Source organism: Osmia lignaria, chromosome 15 (assembly GCF_051020975.1).
Source record: "Osmia lignaria lignaria isolate PbOS001 chromosome 15, iyOsmLign1, whole genome shotgun sequence".
In the NCBI taxonomy this organism is placed as follows: Eukaryota; Metazoa; Arthropoda; class Insecta; order Hymenoptera; family Megachilidae; genus Osmia; species Osmia lignaria.
In genome coordinates, this window is record NC_135046.1 from 6,586,805 (window position 1) to 6,609,833 (window position 23,029).

Consider the following 23,029-nt stretch of genomic DNA (forward strand, 5'->3'; position numbering starts at 1 on the left):
AAAAGGGTTAAAATTATTCGAGATGAACAAAACAATCCATCTGTGTATGATATCGTCGTACTCACCGATGCTCTTTCTTTCCGAAGCAGGGAGACGCGGTTTGGCGATGCTCCTGTCATGTGCAGGATGCGAGAAACCAATTATGGATCAGTACCTGCTGAATGTTTTGGACCGAGCATGGCACGTCGAGTGCGTCCGCTGTTTCGATTGCAGAACCACGTTACAGGACAAGTGTTTCTCCAGGGAGGCGAAGCTCTTCTGCAGGGAGGACTTCTTCAGGTACTTGTGATCACTGTTTAACATATTGAAGTTTATCATTATGGGGAACGATTTAAATATTATATTCTTGAAAGAAAAAATTAATAAAAGGCGCGCTAAACATTGTACACAAAATTAGATGAAATTTGACGAAAATAAAATTATTGCAATTTTATTTATTTATAGAAATAAATTTAATTATTATTTATTTTATGGAAAAATTAGGAGCCATAGAGTGATGATTTTATTTTTCTTCTGAAAAAAGAAGCGCGCATCAACGGTACGGCAAAGCGTTTCCCGTTTACATAATTAGATAAACAGTCGTGTCATAACCAGTTTCAGCTCGTCAACACTTAAGGAAATCGAAAGATTTATGATCGATGAATTAGCAGACAATCGTCGCGACATTTGTCGTTCGATACCTATCCCCGTGTTTCTTTTTGCACGGGCAAAAGGATAGTCGTTTGAGCGACAGAAAAAGCATTTCACGACGAATGGAAAGGAGGCCTTGACATTTTCCGAGACAAGCCTAATGTGATTTTACTTTCGAGTAGAAATCAATCGATCGAATCGTAAACTAAATGATGACGTTATCATTATTTGGTTCATTATCGATACAATTTGATAAGAGACAAAAATCAAAGCGACACATTTCTATCTACCCCAGTATTTTTCTAAATTGCAACGAGTAGGTAACTGATAAAACGAACAGAAAAATGTATAAATTAAATATGTTTCAGTATAAATCATGCAAGAAACGAAACTTTAATTAATGGAACAACTTGAAAAAAAAATAAGAAAAACATTTAAAAAAAAACGAAAAATGTTGCACTGTGTGCTTCGGAAGATCAGAGGACCACCGGTCGCGAACGGGTTACCTTCGAAGAATCTTGTAGTTGGTTCGAAACGAAAAAAAGGGGATAAAACAGTAGACGGAACTAATCTCGAAACGATCGAGTACGCTTCTTATGGATCGAAAAGCGAAATAAAAACTGGGATCCTTAGAGGAGTGGAAGACCGTCAGTCACGTCGTAAAGCGTTGTTGCGAACGTTGATTTACGGACTTCGTATCGAATATTTATAGTGTAGCGAAAATTGATGGTGCCAGGTCGAGTGGACTGGCTAGACAGCGTGTAGTCGTTACGAATAAATCGCGTGAAAAATAGAAAAAAAAGGGGCGCGCGAGCGGAGTTTTCAAAGTGTCCGGGTATTATCAACGACTTCGAGAACCGTCCCGCTGGATTTCGCGGAAAACTTGTCGCAAAAACGGAACTTTCCACCCGTTGCTGAATACGATAACCCAAGTCGCGATTCATCCTCGCGAGGACCTTGACATTTGTGCTAGAAAGCGCCAAGTTTTCACGAATTCGGGTTGTGCAAATGTTCGATGCGTTTGAAATTTGGATGATTTGAATACTTCAAGTTTAACGATAACTTTTTCGTCCGATCGCGTTGACAAAAAGCAATTGGATTAGAAAAAGCAGTAACGAGTTGCCTAAGTTAATTAAGATTTGAGCGACAAGGTATTATACGCTTGTTTTCTTCTTCTTTTTTTTATTAATCAACACGTAACGAACCGAGAAATAGATCAACAGCTCGATTTTGATGAAAGTAGTAGTACCTATCGTGGTATTTAATTTCAGCGAATAGCGTTTGGGATCGCGAATAAAATGGTTTACCTTTCCGGTTACCAAAGAGACGTTTCTGTTTCGTGACTTCTGGAAGCGATGAACGATCTCCTTTATAACTAAGGACCGTGTAGAAGCAGAAAGTGGTGAGGGTAAGGCGTTTAAAAGGGGGGCCCTTTGATACTTGTACGAACGAGTGTATAACGAACGTGTTGTATACTTTACGAGCCACTTTGCATTTCATCCCGATGAAAAATTCATTAGATGTAAGACGAGCGCGAGAAGTGGCTACGCTCGAACGGCGTAGAAAAGCTTTCGGGGTCAAAAATAACTCTTACCCGTCTCGTTAATTAACATTATCCTCTTTATCACCGTTATTCGACGCGAAGAATGTTCGATCCGTTTTCTCGATCACATCCAGGAGAACTTGGAGTTAATAAAAATCTGAATAATTCTAAAAATTTCACTGCAGCCGAATTAAATCTCAGTTCAGTTTCGAAACGAATCGGCCGAAGCTTGTATCCTTTCGTGATGTCGATGAAAATGGAAGACACCGAGTGGAAGGCCGATCGATTCCCACGACAGGACGAATCTATCGATGTCGTTTCACGAATCGAACGAGTCTCGTCCCCCTTTCTTTCAGCGAATCGCTGTTGGGAATACTGTAACACCTCCGGGAGGTCCGAGGTATCGGCCGAAAAGAACGGTACGCGGTTATGGTAACCGGCTCTACGAGTCGCAGCAAGGTCCTTAAAGGTCGATAATGGCCCGTGGGGGCCCGAAAGGGACCAGGATCAAAAGGACCGATGTCCCCGTTTCAGCGCCGCCTCGACTGCCGTATCTTGCGGTCGACGGCCCGGTGTGTACCCGCCGAGAAAATTATTACCTTAAAATATGGTCCACGCGGTCGTCGAAATACACCGATGAAAACATTAACTCCGATGTTAGAGGGGAGATGCGATGGTGCGTCAGCACACCGTGAACGACTCTTAGAACGCTTTGCTAACTGTCGAGCTTGTTTCGAGGCATCCCGTGAGTTTCGAACTTGATTCTCTCTCTCTCTCTTATCGGCTTGTAAATTACCGCGGGAATATTCACCGAATTACGTGGAGAATGCAGTTACATCGTTAACGCTCGGAGGGAATATTGATGGCGATGTGTGTCGTAGGTGTTGTACCGGCATCCCGAAGAAATCTTACGTTTGGGAATAAATCACCTTGAGACAAGTCTTGTCGCAACCGAGTGTAACTTGATTTGTAACGTTAGATTGGTAATTTTGATAAAAAAATAAATAAACCTGACGTTATGCACATCTCAATTAGTTTTGTTGATATAAGGTAATCATCAGACGAATAATATTATCTCGGATGGGTGCGTCGAGCAACGATAAGGGACTTTTAATTACTACCAAAGAAAATATTTACAAAAATTTATTTTGTCCCCTAGATGATTTAACAAGATCTATGTCAAAGAATTTGAATTTGATCAAACTGATCCGATTGTAAATTAACTTGGTGTACAATTAATTGGTAGATCAAAGCGTATCGATTGATAGAAAGTTCGGATTAATTAGAAACTTTAACACATGAGTCATTTCGATCGTCTACCGTGTTGTTGCGTGGCCTTTCTCTCGGCTAGACGAGTAAAGTTGCGAGGCGACGCGACGGGGAAAACAGACTCGAGCCAGACGTTAGTCCCGGTTGGAAATCAAAGCGAAACGATCGAAGGCAATCATAGATCGGCGGAGGCTTTCCTCGAGCTCGCTCGAAAGGGCGCCGACGAGAGGTCCATTGTCCTTGCTTTCCACCCGCGGTGCTGGCCTCCTCGGGAGTAGACCCGTCGAAACTCGAACGTGGAAACATTATAAATGCGGCGTGACGCCCGCTACGAACCGTAGGAGAAGTTTGTTGGGCGTGACGGGGCCGGCGCGGTCGGACAGACAGAGAAACAGGGAGAAAGAGCGGGAGAGAGATGCCTGGAGTTGTTTCCCTTCCAGGAAGGTTCGGCAATGCTACATATATCGCGATGCGTATTTCTCTAAGTATACCCGGCTATGTTTTTGCCAACCACTGCCTCTTGCGTCACATTCGAGACAGGCCCTCGTTTGCTCGTTTCCCTAGCTCATACGTGGCCGAGTTTTCTATCGATCTTCATTTTCTTTTGTTTTCTAATAACTGAATACTTTTAAAAACAGACAGTGGAAACGGAATCGCGTAATCGTGGCCCTGAAAGATTTATTTAACGATCATTTGTCGTCTTGTCACGCGCGCGCACCTTATCCGCGGATAACGAAACGACCGAGAGAAAGCGGTAGGACAACACCATGAAAGTTTAACGAACAAGAAGAAGGAGAAGAAGGAGAAGAAGTTAAAGATGGAAAAGAACGGCCCAAATTCATCGGTCATCGCGGCTCCCGGGATTTTATGCAAATGGCGTGTCGCAGTACCGCGCGGCGAACGCGGCGCGCATTAGCATAACTGTTATGAATCGTTTCGTAAGGATACCTTCAACCCTCAGTTGACCGTAATCGACGATATTTCACAAATTAATCGATACTCGACCGAAACTCGTCCCGATAACAAGCCGGATCCGTTCGCGTTACGAGCCTTCCGCGCGATAAAACAGCGAGAAACTGTGGACGTTCGGTTGAAACGTGTCGTCACCGTGACTGGTCCTGGTCGCTTTGAAACATGAACGAAATAGGGAATCGACGGTGTACGGAAGCGCGCGAATTCACGCTGCTAATTGGATTCCCGTAATTAGTCTGCTACGCCGCCTTGCGAGTAACCTCGCGGTTCTTTATTCCCTTTATCGTCGCGTAATCGTGTCGAACGCGCATGCGCAACGGAAGGAGGTGGTTGACTGTTTACACAGAAATAATGAATCGGAGGGTAATTAAAGTTTCTGTAATAGGTCAAGGTGTAAGGCTGCTCGGTGGCGCGCGACTTCACCCGCGAATTACCGTTCCGTTTGAAAGTTTTAAATATCATTTCATTATTACTCGTAGATATTTTTTTTTTTTTTTTTTTAAGGAAAAATGATTAGGGAGTAGTCAGAGACTAGCGTAGGTCTACGAAAGGATGGTTCCCCGGAGACGTCTACGGGACCCCGGTGGAAGCAGCACGCACCACATACATAAACTCTAGGGTCCGTGGCAAATCGTGGCCCGGTCCCACCCCCTTTTTTTTATCCAGACCCGGCTGTCCTATATTTCTTGCTACACGCCAGAATTCCAAGCTCTTTACGCTCTCCTCTTTAACGGAGCCCCACACCCCCTTCTTCTGCCCTCTGATTGCCCCACGGAGTTCGCTTTCTCACACACGAACGAGCCACGAAAGCACCGCGTAAGCCTTTCTATTAATGATTTTTACGGCCGGCCTCCGTTTCTTTTTCTTCCACGAGGAAGGAAGGAGCCGGGCTGCTGCCCCTCGCGCGACCTCCGAAAGAAGAGAAAAGAGAAAAACAAATTGGACGCGCGTCTTCCAAACGATGCTTACGTGGAACGAGGCGAGAGAGAAAGAGAAAAAAAAAAAGAAAAAGAAGAAAGACAACCGATGCGGTGCGGTACCGGTGACGTATGCATTCGTGGAAGTTGACACGGGCTGGCTAATTGCTATAATTAATTAAATAATTCCTGTAATTAGACGAAAGGGATTTGTACGCGCGGAAAGTAGCAAGGTGAGAGTAGGATGGAAACGTTGGGGAGAGAGAAAGCGAGGCTAGCAACGTAATGACCGTTGGTCAAGAAATATCTCTGGCTTCTGCTTCCGTGAGAAGATTGTTAGGGAAGTGCGCTTAGGACTGCTAATTTGGACAGGTTGATGAATACTTTGAAAAAGTGTGCCGGTTGATTATAGGATGCTTCGCGTAAGTACTCGGTATAATAGTTATAGATGACCGTGTCGATCGATGAAGGAGAATAATCCTTGTAATTTGCACTTTTCCCTTCTCGTTCGCCTTTCTAAGCAAACAAAACGCGATTTTGCGTCTCGTAACAAAGGATTTTATTATATTTAAAATAAATCTGGTTAAACGAGTCTAGTCTCGACGATTGCCTGATCGTTCATCGTTCGTTTGTACGCGTCAACCGGAACTTTTCTCCTCGATTCGATTCGATTCGATTCGATTCGCATCGAATAAGAATTCGCGATATTAGAGCAATGTGGGTCGACGGTCAGGTTGGACGCGAGTTTCCGACGGGAAATGCGATAGCAATAAAATAGTAGCAGCTGCGAGGGTCGCGAATCGGGTCAACCGATACTTGTGTGTATAACGTGGTAAGCGGAAAAGCGACGTGAAAATTCTGTGACAGACATCCGCTGGGAATTTGAATGCACGCTCTCTCGCGTCGGAAGTGCAACGGTAGAGAGGAGTAGGCATCGATTGAGATATATTTACTTTCGAAAGGCGGCAGCCCTAAGGGATTGCGGTAATTGCTATAATTAATCGCGTGATTCCTGTAATTAAAGCGATCGGAATTACTAGCTGGGAAGTATGCGGCCACGATGCTTCCGTAATAATACAGCCGCGAGAGGATCGGACAGACGAATCGTTTCGGTTAGATTTATTAACTGGAACTCTAGAGCGGCAACGCGAAGTTTGGATCGACTAAATCGTTGTTGCAAATTGGATACAATTCTTTTTTAAATAGATAAGTTCCCTTTTTCCCTTGGTCATTCATGTTTTAAGCAAGACGACAAGAATGAAAGAAGAAATTAATCTCTTATTGCAATGATGTGTCATAATTTTCCTATAAACCATAAATTTCTATCTGTACGACGAATTTCGAGGGTTTTTAGGTTTTATATAGTTAAATATATAAAATGATGCGGCGAAGGGTTAACAAGTAGGACAGGGGTAAACTAGAAAAAGAAGAGTATTCGACAGACTTGTAACCACGGGTCGCTTTTACGGCACCGAAGGGTTTTAACTTTTTATGCCCTATCGGGACGTTAAAGTCCTATCTGTTTAAAACCGTCATATTTCTTTTATCGACGTTCGCGAGTCGCGCGGCTTAATGACAGGACTTGTAAGTTCCCTGCTCAATAAACGTCGTCGTTCTACAACATTGACTTTCCTTTTCGTTCCGTACAATCAGCATCGACGAATTTATGGCTAAAAAGAAAGAGGCTGAAAAGTGAATTCTACGTGTCACGATTCGCGTGTTGTTAAAAGAAATAGTTACGCGATACTTAAAAAAATTTGTTCAAATTAGATTAGCTGGTTAATTATTATTATTTAGGTTCGTTTGTCGCGCTGTTCCAGGCGATACGGTACGAAATGCAGTGGTTGCCTCCAAGGGATAAGCCCTCAGGACCTCGTGAGGAAGGCAAGGGACAAGGTTTTCCACTTGAATTGCTTCACCTGCCTGGTGTGTCGGAAGCAGATGAGCACCGGAGAGGAGCTCTACGTCCTGGACGACAACAAGTTCGTCTGCAAGCAGGACTACCTGTCGGGCAAGCCGTTGCCGGACACGCATCACGTGCACGGTCATCATGGTGAGTTACAAGTGTCATTGTACCTCGTTATCCACTGCTAACAGATATAACAATCGCCTTGTCCGTTTCGTTTCATTCGTTTGTTCGTTCGAATCGGATTTACAGAGGGACGATATCGATCGCTTCTGTTCCAATTTTTGCTCACTCTGCAATTTAAAACCCTCGTTATTTCGTCCACGGAACAATCATGACACGTAGATGCGTTGGTGTCATTGACACGTAATTATTAAAAATCATTCCACGCTGGATTTTAATCGGGACTCGGATGTCTAAGTCCAGAGACAGCTGTTACTTAGAAACTCGTTAAACTACGAATAAATTAGACTCGAGTTGCTCGTTGCTTAGAGATCTCGTCGTAGAGTGTCATTCGAAAAGTTGAAACTCGACAGAATAATTTCTGACGCAAAGAAAATAAAATCGAAACGGTCAAGATTCTTCATTTTCTTTTTAAATTCGAAACTAGCGAACTAGGGGTCAGATAGCTAAAAGAGACAAGAGGGAGGGGGATCACAGTTCAACGCGTTCGACGCCCGAGATTTCACGGAGTCAGGATCGCTCTGCAAAAAAAAGAGCGCGAGAGGGGCTGGGGGTGGGTTTTTCACGGGGGTTTCACCCCGGTTGAACGGCAAGCTGTGAAAACAGCGTGCATGTAACCGACCGTCAGCCACCAGCCAATGAGAGAAACGGAGAGGGAAGGTATAAAAGGGAAAAAAAGGGCTAGCGAGAGAAAGAGCGAGAGCAACAGCTCGGTTTCACGAGGGCCACGCTGATGTGTAAGCCGTGAAACGAAAACCGAAAGGTCGTTAGGCAGGGGCAAACCTTTTGTCGCTTCGATGCCGACGACGTCGAAACCGCAAAACGTCCGACAACTCGTTTCTTTTTCCTTTTTCTTCCGAAAGCACACGGTGCCTTCTTCTTCGAGACGCTAGTTTCGCGCGCGTCAGACCATCGTAATCGTCCCGACGTCACGATCCTTCGACCGGCGATTATCGTACGACGCTTTCGATCATTCGAACGCGCAGACTTTTTCTATTTTCTTTCAAACCCTTTCGTTACGGACGGTGCGCCATCGTTTAATGGAACTCGGCGCATAGGGGGAGGAGCCACCCACCATTTGCCTTTAGTTTTCGCAGAACCATGCGATAGCCCACGGAGAGCGTATTTTTATTTCTAATAAACAAGGCTCTCCCGTAAAAATTTTCTGAACAACCGAACGCGTCTGTAGCGAAAGGGTTAAAGTGTGCATTTCGCGAAGCAACACGGTTATCGATTCGTCGTCAGAGAAAAAAAGATACGCGCAAGGGGACGACGATTACCTGTTTCGATGATCAAACATCATGACGTCCCGATGTTCCACGCGTTTCCGACATTAATCTCTATCACCGAGCGGCCATTTGTCAGTTGTCGAATTCGTGGTGATCGTCTGCGGCGCACGTGAAAAGCGCAGCAATTACGCGGCCGTGCGTCGATTAATCAGCCAACGTTTATCGATAACTTTTAGCGTCTTTTGTCGGTGAATACGGGAAAATTGCGACGCGAAACGCGAAGCTCCTAGCAAATTACAATTTTTTTGAAAAATCATAATGAACGCGAAACGCTGCCCGCTGCGGCGCGCTTCCAGAAGCGAATAACCGTAATCACGTTTAATTGCTAATTTCGTACGGAACATCGACAAATTTACTCGTCCCGTTGACAAATTATGTTCTATTTACTATAGCGAATATTCGTTGCTTCGTACATCCATGCGTCACGTTGAACGACGCAATTTTACAATCCTCCCTTCGGATGGTTATCTAAATTATTTCCAATGCGATAATCCAAACTATGAAAGTTTCGAGACTATCAAATTTCTTTTGAATTTGGAGAAAATTCAATTTCTTGAGTAATTTGTAACGAATACAAATCATTGAACAGAAAAGTGACTGATGTTCTTTTCAAAATCAATGATTCGACGACTGAAATGATTAAAACGTACGATTCGAATCGTTCACGAGCAGAATCGTCCAACCTGTCGACAGGAGGTGACTCGTTGATGGGTTCAGGATCGGAAGACGAGGACGAGGATGGTAGTGGTCACCATCATCACAGCGGTGTCGGAGGTTCTCACCTGGGACCCCATAATCTGGGTACAGGTGGTCCTGGTGATCAAACGGTCGGGCACACGGGAGATCTACCTCTTGGAAGCGATCCCTGTAAGCAGGAGGACTCCGAGGATCAAGGTAGGTCGCTTATTTCAATCGTACTATTATCAAATTAATTTTAAACAAATTAAACCATTAATTTAGAAAATGTATCAAATCGTGATAAAACTTATGACTTAACTAAATTGATTTCATTGTACGGTTAACCCAGCGATAAAGTAGATTTCGAAAGGACGATTGACTGATACCTACTAACGACTTAATCGTGACCAATCTTGCCCTTTCGAAGCCGTCGAACGAGGGAGGAAATTCGGTAGCTTGACCTGGAGCGTCAGTACGAATTACTAAGCGCGTCAGGTCTTCCCACTCCATTATTCGCTTCTGCTCTTTTATCCGCGTACCGTAACAATGACCCCCTCGATTTTACCTCTCTCGAAGCATGCTATACACCCGGTACAACCATCTTCCCGTGGTATACTAAAGGAGAAGGAGAGAGGGGTGCGTACGCGAAGGGTGGCCCCTGTAGTGCGGTGTGACACTGTCCAAACATTTTCTTTGTCCCGTGGTTAAGACCTCCCTGGGTATATATAGATTATCGTGAAGAGTTGGCCTTCTCTATTATACGAACTCGCGTGCATGTATGCGCGTTATTCATTGTACGTGTACGCACGCATACACGGACGTTGTAGAGTATAGCTTTCAAGCGTAGAGCAGCCACGATAATCCGATGGGGGTTTCGCATCGCTTCCGGGGGATTGGCTCCGATTGTTGTGTACCTCGATCCGACCGATCAAGATTCCGAGATACGTTATGTTATTTAGAAGGCGTTTGTCGAAAAACGTTATTTTTCATGTAGAAAAACGGAGGAAATATAAAAAGACAGAGTAATATGGTGCTATTTAGTAATACTCGAGTCTCGAAGAATTTGTAGCAAAAGACTGGTTGTTTCTCACGCGGGAAATCGATTATTAAACGGGTTTGTTTGGTCTGGTCGAAGGTTCCCTGGATGGAGATCCCGAGACGAGGGATAGCCAAACGGAGAACAAAAGTCCGGACGGTGGTGCCGGTGGTGGTAGCGGCGACGGGGGCGCCGGTTCGAAGAGGCGAGGTCCAAGAACGACCATAAAGGCGAAACAGTTGGAGATTCTCAAGTCAGCATTTTCCTCGACTCCGAAGCCCACCAGGCACATCAGGGAACAGTTAGCGAAAGAGACCGGCCTGCCCATGAGAGTGATACAGGTTCATACTTTGAGTTTACCTTTATTTCTATCCTTTTTCTATCGCATCGATTAAGCACTAGCTGTATAAGATTTTTACATCTTATGTAAAAAAATCTAATTTTTCCAAGAGAAACGGATCAAGATTAATAAATTCAATTGAGAAGCAGTCGGTCATATCGTTTGGTTGCAGGTCTGGTTTCAAAATAAGAGGAGCAAGGAGCGTAGGTTAAAACAACTTACGTCGATGGGCAGGAGCCCGTTCTTCGGAGGCTCTAGAAAAATGAGGGGCTTCCCATTGAACCTGAATCCCGGCGCTTTGGGCGGTGAGGACGGACCGCCGCCTGGTTTTCCATATTTCAGCGCGGAGAAGTTCGAATTTGGTTACAGCGGACCCATGGCGTTTCACCCTGAATTCTTTGGTGCTCATCAACCTCCTCATCCTCACGGACCGCCCTTTAGCGGACCAGGTAATCCTGGTAAGTGTTTTAATTCTATTTCAATAGATCCTTTTAATAACAGGTTGCCTTGATACCCCTATTTCTCAACTTAAACAATTTATCGTCTTTTGAAGTTTTTCCAAATTCTTCTGAATTGTTATTCTTTTGAAATTTTCAACATTTTCTAATCGATAGGATTCGACGAATATTCCCTTCGGTATTTATAGAGTTAAAGGATACGTAACACGAATTGTCTGCTTTGTAATAAGTAGAACACAATTCGTATCCGCGTTTAGAATATCGAAAGCAACCTCGTCTGGAATTCTATAGCGACTATAATAAACATCGTAGCGGGTAGGTGGGTCGCGATAATTATGACAGCTGGGTTCGGAGATAGCCGACCGGATACGATCCTCTCTGAATAGTACGTAATCTGTTTCTGACAGGTTTGGACCCGGCGAGTTTAGCGGGTATGGCAGCCGCAGTGGCGGTGACAGGAGAATATCCACCTCCGGGTGCGGGAGGTGGCCCTCCGGAATTTCTCACGGGCCCTCCTGGACAGGGGCCCCCTGCACCTCCTGGCGGTAGTCCTGAGTTCCTAGCACCTTCAGGTACGACCAGGTCCTTTTAAAACAAGGTTGTACTTACTAGTCTATTCGTTTTGTTACCATTTCATTTAATGTAACATAATATATAGGGTGTTAGAAATGTCTTTCTACAGAGGTCCATCTATATCTATATAGATGTAATCCATCAAATTGTTAATAATTTTTCAACCATCATTGGTACTGCATCGAATTCTTTAATTATCCAGAAATCATTATGGTAATCAGGATGATTCTAGCACCCTGTTATAGTTTGAAATAAAGGCCCAACGATAAGAAGGGTGTCGATTTTTATTTCTTTTCTCCTTTCGATCCCACGTTTCTTGGGAGATCGAGGCAGCAGAGGGAACCGATACGATGGGTTTGATATTTCTCAGGTGGAGCACAGGGTAATCCCAGTGCCGGTGGAAACGGCGGTGGTCCAGGTGGCGGCGGCGGCGGGGGCGGGTTCCTGGAGCCGCACCAGATGCAGAGCGAAGGTCTGGCCTGGTAGTACGAGTTTTAATTATCCTTCGTTTTCGTATTTCGTTGCTTTCCATCGGCCACAAAAGTGAGCATCGATGATTCCGAGAAAAATCGATTGCTCGCAACCCGATTGGACGAGCCCGTTCCACTTTGTTCCGGTTCGAGATTTTTGTCCACGACCAAAAGAGGGGCAAGGCTCCTTCGTTAAAGTCGACCATTAAAGTTTTGTAAGTTACGTTTCTGTAAGATACGATAAAACGATCGATCGTTTTAGCTTCGTTTTTCTTTTTTTTTCTCACGACCGTTATCATTCTCCATTATTAACATTATCTTTATTATTATTATTATTATTATTATTATTATTATATTATTATTATTATTATGTCAATCGGTTAACATCGAAGTTACTATTTTATTATTATTTTTATTATTATTACGAATTATTAGATGTTAATATTATTGTGTATAAAATTTCGAATGTCCTATCGTGTAATATTATACCCTCCCTGTTGATTAATTTTCGACGTTACTTTTAAGAAACATCCTGTAGATATCTGCTGTTCTATACAACCGAGACACCTACACAATGACACGATGTATGTACATCTTTATACAGTGTCGCTCATAAATATGGAGCGTATTAAGATTTCAAAACGAAAGCCAATAAAAATTGAAACGTTTGAAAAAGTATACTTTGCCCGGAAATGGAAAATTGTTTCAAATATTTCAGCGACACTGTATCAGGTACGTAACAACGTTATACCCAACACAAACACCGTGCAAAACAGTTACACGCGTACAGGTGACACAGAGTAACACGTGCGTAAATGATACACTTAACAACGTTGTACTAATTATCATTAAAGTATAAATATAAATAGGAATGTGTAACCTGTAACTGTTAAGGCGGCAATCGATGTAAATAAAAACTGTCTTATCCTTTTTTTTTCTGTTGCGAAGAGCGCGCGATCAAACGTTTGTTGGTTGGATTCTGTATCACCGAATCGTGTCTGTAATTGTAACTGCATTGCAATTGTCACAAGAGAGAAAGAGACACGCCGCCGCGATGCATAATGATTATAAATATTATTATAATAAACCACCTCGTATTTCCGTACACGTACAGTTGTGTCGAATTTCTTACCGTACCCTTTCATTTCGTTTCATTTAATCATATATTTTTGATTTCTCTTCATAGTTGTTAGTTGTAACCTGAAAAAAATCCATCGTCCGAAGGGTAAGTGAAATTTTTCATTATATTTTTCTAACGAATCTCATCGTCGATTCGCGGAACGGACATTATCACCCCGCTAAAATCTCGGTTTCTTTCGTTCCCAACGGGGCAAACACCTGAGACCATCGGCACGATCGTCGAATCCTTTTGCCCTGCAAATCGTGGTCGGCAAACGCATCTGCGCCCTGGGGGGTTCTTCGTGTGCCCTAACGTCGTTATCCGGTGCAACGTCGTTTTCTACGAGGAAAGGGACGGGAGATTCGTTTTCCTGGACATCTGGTGAATTCGATTTTGATGTGTTTCTGCCCTCCGGGGGTTGCTACGGTTCTTCGGGGCGCCGTTTCTGTATCCCATGACAGTCCCGTTGGGGGTAGAAACGATGCTTCCAACATCCCCGTGTGTTTCTCCAGTACAACCGTGTGTACATACACGATATCGACCCCCCGCGATCTCTCTTCCTACAAGTGTGTCTCTTAAGTACGTGTACGGAGAGACTCGCCCGCTGTTACAGTTTACCGTCCGCTCCCCAGGTGGTTGTCTATTTTTCAGTGGCGTGAAAACGTGTCTTGCCAGAACCTACCGACATCTTTTAAATAATGCACACATTGTTTGTCTTCTTGACTACTTTCCGAGACACCTTGGTTCATTTTTTTTCATATTATAATATCTTTCTCTTAGAAATTGCACAGCTAAAAAATCCCTCTTATTAGCCAGCCCGTATCTTATTGTAAGATTGAAAATCTTGAGTACAGGACAAAAATTCTTGTGCCATTGTTTAGTGGGTCAAAATCTCAACGAATGTCCGAAAGAATTTTTTTTTTGCCACTTCAAAATAAATTGATGAAAAGTTTTAGTTTAGTTCCAAGGGTTGGCCTCAGATCGAATCTCGCTGTACTTTTACCTAGTTAATCCTGGTAAATTCGTTCTTGAGGGATTTGATCGTGAAATTTAACCGGATAGAGTACCGATCTCGTATGTACATTGTAACAACGATTTCGCAGGACGAAGGGGTTCAGCGTAGCGTGTAATGCTTGTCCTGACGGATCTCTTGCAGAAGATCCATCGGGAGATTCGACAGATGCGTGGCCGCCTCCGCGCCCCAGGAACTACCACGGGGGTCCCGCGGGACTTGTGCAGAGACAAACCGTCCCAGCGGGTCGGTCTACACCCTATCGTATCAGTTTTGTTACCCTCTCGATGACGTAGAGAAGTATTCCAGTACGACGACATTCTTACGCAACACGTCGTCCGATCGACTCGTGATTATGCCACGTGTTAATTGATAAATTCATGTTTTTACAAAAGCACGATGAGAATAACGTACGTTCGATTACACGTTGTTCTCCGTGAGTTTCGGCACGTCCGCCGAATTTATTTCAAGACACAACGTCGCGTTCGAAGGGGAACGGGATATCGAGGAGAGTCGAATTTTCGTTGTAAAGAGAAACATTCGACGTTTGTATCGCGAAGGGTTAGGAGGGATGGTAAGACGTAGGGGTTACTGCGCGTCACAGTCGAAAGCGTTTCGAATACTCACGTGTCCGAGCACGTGTCGGGAAACAAAAACCCCCGGTCGTGCATACCCTTCGGCTCCTTCTTCTATCATTGTGCAAGGAGACCTTAGAAAATCACGCCCTGCTTAGCGTGCACGTTCCAACCCTAACGCTCGTCACTGGCTCGAATTAACGTACCAAAGCTACCAATTAACCCTTGCCCTTTGATCGCACCTATTTTCCCGGCAAATCGTTTTCTCTTACATCTGTATATATCTTCTCGTGTATTTTCTTCCGCAAAACACGAATGGAATTCTTGCGTTGTCGCGCGTCCGTTCCGATTGTTCCGCGAAGCGAGTATTCCTGGAAGCATACGAATTCCTGGAGAACTATCGGGGATGACACAATGGAAACGTCTACCGTCCGTTGTCACCGATCGGTCCCGACACGGATGAAAACGTGTCTTTTCGTGGCGCGACTTATTTTCGTCTCGTTTCAACCGGACAGACGGCAGAAGTGTCCAGAACGACCTCCTGGTGTTCAGGCTGGCTTAGGCTAATCCGAAATCCGGATTACTCGTGCTTCAGCTGGTCCAGTCTTACGGGTACTGGTCGTGTAACACCGATAGGCTCTGTGTTTCTTTTTCTTTTTTACTTTCTTTCCTTTTTATTTCGATCTTGGCCATACGAATTTCGTGCGTCGAAAGAAGGAGAAGAGAAAAATAAAGAAAGCGTTCGCCTCCATACGTTTCCGAATTTATATCCGTTAAGAACACGATATGCATAAAATATACTTATGCTAATTGTTACGGATTGTACGCGGTGATCTGCTGAATCACGTGCACACACGCACGGCTGCCTATAAGCGTGTCCGTTCGGAACGGAAGTTCTTACGGCGTGTTCTTATTACCGAGCCACTCGACGACGCGCGTATGTAAATAACAACGTCGTCGTACGTAGATCGCTTTATTTCGCGTGTTAAGTACGCGTACTTTATCCCCGTCCGCGATAAGGACTCTCGACGTGTATGCGAATTTCGAGAAAATAATTTTCAAATTTTCGGTGGACCGTAGTTTTTCCGGTCCTGAGTCGTAAAAATATTACACAGACTTGGAATTCTAAGGAAATTATAATTTCGATGGTATATCCATGCTTTTTATATTTGACACGAAGAATCTGAGATGAATCTACCGAGTTCTCTTGGTCTTACGGTTCCCAATGTTGTCGCGTGTGCGTATCTACCCTCTCGACCTGCTTATCGGTACTTTCACCCTGCTACGGGAACGAGATAAGTATTTGCTATTTAAAATACCAGTCGTCGTGGCACGGGCCCCAAGATAAACTGTTCATGCATCGTCGAGGGGTTAGAAGCCGTGAAAGAGAAAGAGTGCGATAGAAAAGAGGGGTTGATTATAAACCGAAGGCAGTAAGCGGGGCGGTGGAGTGTGCAGTAACAGCAACAGCAACAGCAGCCACGGCGGTCCACCGGTGAGGGTGGTTTATGGGGGGTTGTACCGGGTATTGTTGTATAAATAGGTTTGGCGAGTTAGGGGTTGCTACCCCCGAGGGAACTGCACATGTCCGCATCGATTATACCACCCCTTCCTGACCCCCTGTGCGCTTTCTATCTCGTTTCGTTCCTCGTTTCTCTCTCTCCTTACGGGCCTCTTCTCGATTCTCTGCCATCGGTGGGTGGTTTCAACCCACCCCCTTCCTCCTCTTCTCTATCCCTCTTTCCATCTATCCGTCTCTGTTCCTTGGCCACCCTCTTATGCCCATCGAATGCTTTCTCCCCGCGGAGCCCACGGGGCACACAGCTCGGTTATTTTCAAGCCATTTGCTTTGTAAACGCACGCAATCTCGACCAGTCACCCTCTCCCTACATTCTGTGCTACAATTTCACCCTCCCCGTCCACCCTCGCGTCAAAACTGGAATATTCGTAATTACCTGGCTAATAATCGTCGCGTAACTAGAGCATTAACTAGAGCAACGAACAGGTGGCTATCTTTCCGTGGGCCGTCGTAGAAAGAACGCGAGGTAAGTTTTCTTGTTTGACGATCGACCTACATGAACTCCGCTGTCAGGAATTATTTATTCGAGGCACCAGTTGTACGCGATCCTGTTTACATATCGTTCTCTTTAATAATACATTCCCGTTTAAACCGTACGGGAGCAGTCACGGTTCTTTGGCTTCTTTTTTTCATCGTCCGGACGCATTCATAAAATATCTCTGTTCATATTTCTTTCTTAAGTCCTGGCTGGCAGGCACCGTCTCGATTCGGGGCATCGGTGTAGGCCACCAGTCAAAGTGGGGGGCGTCGAATCCACGAGACGAAAGGGTCGGAATCGAATACCGCGGGGTGAGGCTGTAAAGCGAATCTTAATGCTACTAGGGTGAACCAGCCTCGAAAATAACCAGCTTGCACACCTCGATACCTAGCTACAAGTGGTAGTTTTCATTAAAGACTCGCCCCACTTGACTTCTCACAAGTCGAAGCTTCATTCAAATTTTATGACTAATCGTAATAGTAATTAGTGAATGATTGCTATTTGAAAATTGCTAATTTTGCGAAATATAAAACTACCCCTTGTAGGCGTTTACGGTCGACGACGGAATTTTAATAACACCCAAAGGCGAAAGAGAGAAAATAAACTTCGCCTCGTCTGACGGTGAATATAAAAAAGAGAATTGAGACTTTAGAGGGTGAAACTAGAATTTATATTTCGTCGCGGGAAGTTGTAGCGTCGCAATCAGCACCACCCTCGCTGTGCCACCCCATGGACACGAGAATCCTCCGGCACCTGGCGCATGACAGAGTACACTCCAGCGAAATCACACTCCGCTTCGAAACCCCATCCCCCAACCACCCCTTGCTTCCCTTCCTTCTCTGATGATGTTACGGCACGTTTGACCTCGTGTTTTTATTAACAACAGGTACTATTACGGTCGATCGACGATGACGGCGCGATTCTACGAGCGGACCCGATGCCTTTAGGGCTTTCGATAGCTAGTCGAAAATCACCGACCGACCCTCCGAAGGTGATTTCAGTTTCGACCATGTAAACGACTTTCTCTCCAACGACACGGTAGCGAATTTTTCCATTTTATTTTTCCACTTGCTCTCCTTTTTATCCCCCCTACCGCTCTCTTTCACGTTTGTTATTCCGTCGTTTAATATCCTTCTCCATCTACCTCCATCCCACGTTTTTTGTTTTTAATTTTCACGCGGATACAATGGGTATTTCGTTCGGACACGTTCGTTTAACTTTGATGTCAAATAATTTGATTTCACGTCCATATATTTGCACGTTTCTACGTGAATATTATACGCGTTGATATTTGAATTCGTCCGAGAGCCGATAGTGCACGGGAATATTTCGTTCACCTTTCCGGTGCGAGTGAAATCGATCGCGTGTTTTCATAGATTCTACAATATTATCTTAGATCGTCGCGTCGGGTTTGGAATGCATTTTCCGTCGCGGCCGATCTTCCCTCCCGCTTCTGTTCCGTCGATTCGTAATTCCAGGATGCTATGCCACGGGCTGACTCTGCGTCGAGGATAATTGCGTTTCGTGTTCTCCTAATTGTGTTAGCAGGTCTTATAGGGGGATTAACATAGTTTGCCGGAGTTTGGTACACAGTTTTACCAGTTGCCACTGGAAAAAGTATTTCATCAGTGAAACCGACGGAATATCGAAATATAATTAATAATCTCCTACGAATATTATCTCGATTCTTTCAGAAGCACGTAATTCGTATTTCTGTCACGTTCCGTTTTCCCATTTTGCACACCAGATTGACGCTTCACTTATGAACGCTGGTCCACAAAGAGACCGTAGTTTTAACACGTGATAAAGCAATTTTTATGACCGCAAACTCCGTTACGTTGGAATAATAGCCGATACACAATGTAGGGAGGCTAGAAATGTAACATCGAGTCGATCGACAATTACCCGGAGCGACACGGTACACCGGTTATAACTATAATTTTTCCCTTTACCGACTCCCCTACAGATGGGCGGTGTTTACGGGGTACAAAACGAATCGACGTGTAAGGAAGATACCGTGGCGGTCATAGAGGCACTTACGATGCGTGTAAGGGGGTGGAAAAGCGTTGCACAGATACGTAGAGGCGTGCAAAGAGATACGCCCCCCATCTGTCCACCCTTTGCGATCTCTCTGCTTCGTCCCTCTACCGAATGCAACGTTTCTCTTTCATTTGATAGACGATGGCATGCGTACAAAGAGGGTGAACGGGGTCACCGTAGGGGGTGTCGTCTTCGGAGGGGTTGTTTCTTTCACAATTATAACTCGTTTAATGTAACAACGTGTCGCGTATACGCGTTGTTTCGTGAAGAAGAAAGAAACAGGTGTCCATGGGAAAAGTGGGTATTAAAGGGTGAATATCGTATCACCACTTTGCGCCCTGTTATGGTAGCGCAGGGTTGGAGCGTGCTGTACGCACGAGGTTCGTAGCACCATGGTCTAATCTTGTTTCTAAGTGGTAATTAATTAGAGAAGGATGACCTATGACGATGGTACGAAAGTTAGACGTAGATTCTTGGACGGAGACTGATGGTGTAGCTTGATCGTTAGACCATTCGGTAGCGATAGATGAATAATGCGATTTCGTTGTTCAAATATGGTATTTTCCATTTTGTAAGTGTATAAAATTTATCCCGTGCGGTCTTATAAGGGTTAACTGGCTTGATGCGTGTACGAAGCGAAGCGCTTCAGACTGGAAACTCGTATCCACGATAAAGAAAAAGAGAGAAAGAACGAAGAGGAGCGAGTGTCGAAGGGGTACGAAGGTAAGGAAAAGAAAAGAACGATGGAAAGAAAGGGACGAAGTCCGTCGAGGGAGTATGTTATGCGATATCCCGCGTTGCAGTTGGCAAGGTGGGGTCGCGAAAGGTGTACGGAACGAGAGGAAGAAAAAGTCGGCAGGAAAGGGTGCAGGCGGGGTGAGGCTGGGAAACGGGGGTCCCGGATGACCCTATGGCCCGGCACGTATGGGGCCCCCAGACTGCTGGGCCCGACTCCTGACTCCCAGCTTCTACCAGAAGGCTAACCCTGAAGAAGCGAACTCTCGAGTCCCTCTTTCTTCTCGTTTCTCTTTCGTCCACCTCAAACCACTTGCCTTCCCACAGCCTATACTTATCCTCCTACTAATACCACCACCACCACCATCACCACCACCACCGCCAGGTTTACCTCCCTCCCTCCGTATTCTTCTTCGTCTTCTTCTTTGGGTTACCTTATACTTATTGCCTCTGGTGGGCTCCGGGGCCTGCCCCTACAGGGTGTGTTATTATTATCTGACATTATCTATAATTCCGAAGCGGGCAGGAAGCCCACTTAGGGATTGTGATAGCCCCCGTGATTAAACCACCCTCCCCCGACCTTTACCCCCACCACCGTTCTATCCGAGGGTACACCTACACGGCTAACCGACGGTGGACGCGGTTAGAAGCCGATACAGGACCTTTCAAAGCGATCGATGATCTCTTTTTAATCCACTCGTGTTATAGATATTGTTAATGATTTTTAATCAATACTCAATTAGAAATATGGATCGGGAGGGTACGTAGCCCATAAGAAGCTTTAATCATAATAATAGCAAATTTTGGTAAGGTTTCAAATGAATTATTGCAAATATCGTACACACATAGCCAGTTGATCGAAGAAAATTGTCAAGTACAGAAAACGGAACAATTTTAGGTTCTACATCATAACAGACAAGTGCAGTAAAGATTGACGCAGCCTCGATGAATAATAGCAAATTTCGAGACACACCTTGGTAATATTTCTCTTTGATTACCCTCGATTTGTTAGGGAGCAACCTGTCGGATGTGTCGTCATTCCAGAATAAAGATAAAGAATCAGGTGAGCGTTCGAGGTGCGTGTTCGTATCTGATCATCGTTGAAGGGTCCTGTATAGGAAAGCTACACCTCTAATCGTACACCCCCGTCGGGCCTGAACCAATGCCGGGGGGGAGAGCGGGTGAAGTCCAACAGTAGGCACCCAGGGACCGGCCCCAGGACGCTACTTCGGTAATCGTTGGCCGATTATAAACCGAAAAAGCCGGAAACCACTTACGTCCGATACCGTGTGGCGTTTATATGGCAGTTATGCCGGTGAAACCACACCTTGCCAACATCGGAGAATTGTCTTGTTCAACGAACAACCGTCTAAAAAGAATAAACATCGATATCCGCTCGGTGCTCTTTGATAGAAATATTTGAAAAATATCATTTAATATTTTTCAAAATTTTCCTTTAAATCATGAAAATTATTATTAGCCAGTTATCGAGCACCTTTGATCGTATTCAGTTTTATCGCGTTTCACGCGAAGGGAAGAATATTAAAGAGAAAAATCATCGAAATTACCGCAACCCACTTCCTGGATACGATAAATCCTCTATTTTTTCCCCGTCTGTCCTTGACTCATAAGAGGTGCTAATTTAGCAGACGATGTCTGATCCGCAAAGATCATCGTTGGAGGGGTCTACGCGGAGGAAGGAGGAACGGGTAATAATCGAACATCCCCTCGGGCTGAAAGGCCTCAACAGTAGGCGGCCAGGTCCAGCCCCAGAACGCTACCTCGGGTAATCGTTCGGCGATTATAAATCGAAAAAAGCCGGAAACCACTTAGGTAGAACGTCGGCCGTTTATATAGCAGGGAGGTTACGTCCCTGGAACCACACCTTGTCGCCACCAGGACGACAAGTTCCTTGTGCTTGCTAGAAATTCAACTTGGTGTCGAAGGAGTGGGTGTCGATGCGTATCTCGTGTCCTGGACCCCTGCAGCGTAGAAGGCCCCTGAATGTCTCGTTGAGGACCACTTATGGTGATCCCTCGAAGCCTGAGGTGGTGCTACCGTGCACGTGCATATCGGTCAGAAATCTTAACCGGGATATAATCGATCGTTTCGATACGTAAAACAGGGCCCCGCGCGAGGAATGACGTAAAATTTGTCTTTGACATTTTGATGCCGGAATAAAATTTCTTTGAAAATATTAAAGAATGGTGAACGGTGATTTTACGAAAGTTGGACACGTTCCGCGAAGAGAGAAGAGAGGGAAGAAGAAGAAGAAGAAGGGTGAAAGGAAGGGTGGCACGTAGCCGAAATCATCGAGGTAACGTCGAAAACACGCGAGCCTCGCGGGTATCCATGTGGAAACATCATCGGCAGCTGGGATCGCGGGGGCCCTTTCAGGGTGTATTTTTGGCGAAGTTCGTCGGAAGGCGGAGGGATGGAAGGGAGTCAGTCGTTCCAGGCGAGTGTGTAGGCGCCCCTAAGCCGCCCCAAAGCGCGACCACCAAACCCTGCGGAGCTTATTTCACGAACGACCGGCCACCCTACTCGACTCTGTGTCTCTGCACACACTTTCTCTGTTAACCTCCCCCTTGTCACCCGCCTCTCGGCAACCCCTCTTAGGCTCGCGAGAAAAAGAGACGGAGAAGGTGGCTTATCTTACCCCTAACAGTACCGAAAGCTCGGTACAGAAGTGAAACTCGATCATTCTATACTGGGTGTACTGCGTCTTGTCGATAGTTGATTTAATCAATAGAATTCTTCAAGTATGTCAAGTAGATTTTATTATTCCGGCTCTTTCAGTCTAAAAGACCAAGCCTCTTTAACGAGTTAACTGCGGAATTTAGTTTCAAAAATTCCTCTAAGGGACCAATGACGAGTATACACGTCGAACGCTGGCCAAATACTCTTATTATAAACTTTACGAAAAAAGTAAAGCAAAACGTGGAACGATTAAATTTTTATTCGATGAAAAATTAACAATTCATTGTCGAAAAGGTTATTGTTATTAAAAACTTAAAAATTGTCAAAAAATAATAAAATTCATAAACAAGAAAAATTAAAGAGAAAAATAATTTTAAGAAGTTAAAATATATAGTAAAGTACACAAAACAATTCGGGGAATACCAAATGCATAGGGAATATCCAATATACCAAAGAGAATAATCAAACTTTTTTTTTACATAGTACATAGCAGTATTATTGGTAATATAAAGGAAACATATCACCA

General features: G+C 44.7%; 1 protein-coding gene and 1 long non-coding RNA gene across 4 annotated transcripts in view; one reads left to right on the top strand and one right to left on the bottom strand.

Annotated features, from left to right (window-relative positions):
- The window catches only part of LOC117611990 (uncharacterized), a 53,880-nt gene that overhangs the window by 3,063 nt on the left and 27,788 nt on the right, over positions 1–23,029 (bottom strand). The window contains exon 2 of the long non-coding RNA XR_004583286.2: positions 66–292. This is a non-coding gene — a long non-coding RNA (uncharacterized LOC117611990). The remainder of the gene's footprint in view (positions 1–65; positions 293–23,029) is intronic.
- On the top strand, positions 107–13,361 carry Lim1 (LIM homeobox 1). Of its 3 annotated transcripts, none has more exons than XM_034340563.2 (7): positions 107–279; positions 7,152–7,384; positions 9,382–9,603; positions 10,523–10,764; positions 10,936–11,221; positions 11,608–11,793; positions 12,165–13,361. In XM_034340563.2, exons 1-7 carry the CDS (start codon positions 107–109, stop codon positions 12,278–12,280), a joined length of 1,458 nt encoding a protein of 485 aa, XP_034196454.1. In that variant the 3' UTR covers positions 12,281–13,361. The 3 variants fall into 3 exon arrangements, with proteins under 3 accessions (XP_034196454.1, XP_034196455.1, XP_034196456.1); XM_034340564.2 differs by having other exon boundaries at positions 11,629–11,793; XM_034340565.2 differs by having other exon boundaries at positions 9,403–9,603.

What these genes read in the sequence shown, in the direction of transcription:
- Lim1 (XM_034340563.2), top strand. Translation starts at nt 107, where the DNA reads ATGCTCCTGTCATGTGCAGGATGCGAGAAACCAATTATGGATCAGTAC. An exon ending in TCACGTGCACGGTCATCATG is followed by an intron (nt 7,385 to 9,381) that starts GTGAGTTACAAG and finishes GTTCACGAGCAG; the next exon opens with AATCGTCCAACCTGTCGACA. An exon ending in TGAGTTCCTAGCACCTTCAG is followed by an intron (nt 11,794 to 12,164) that starts GTACGACCAGGT and finishes GATATTTCTCAG; the next exon opens with GTGGAGCACAGGGTAATCCC.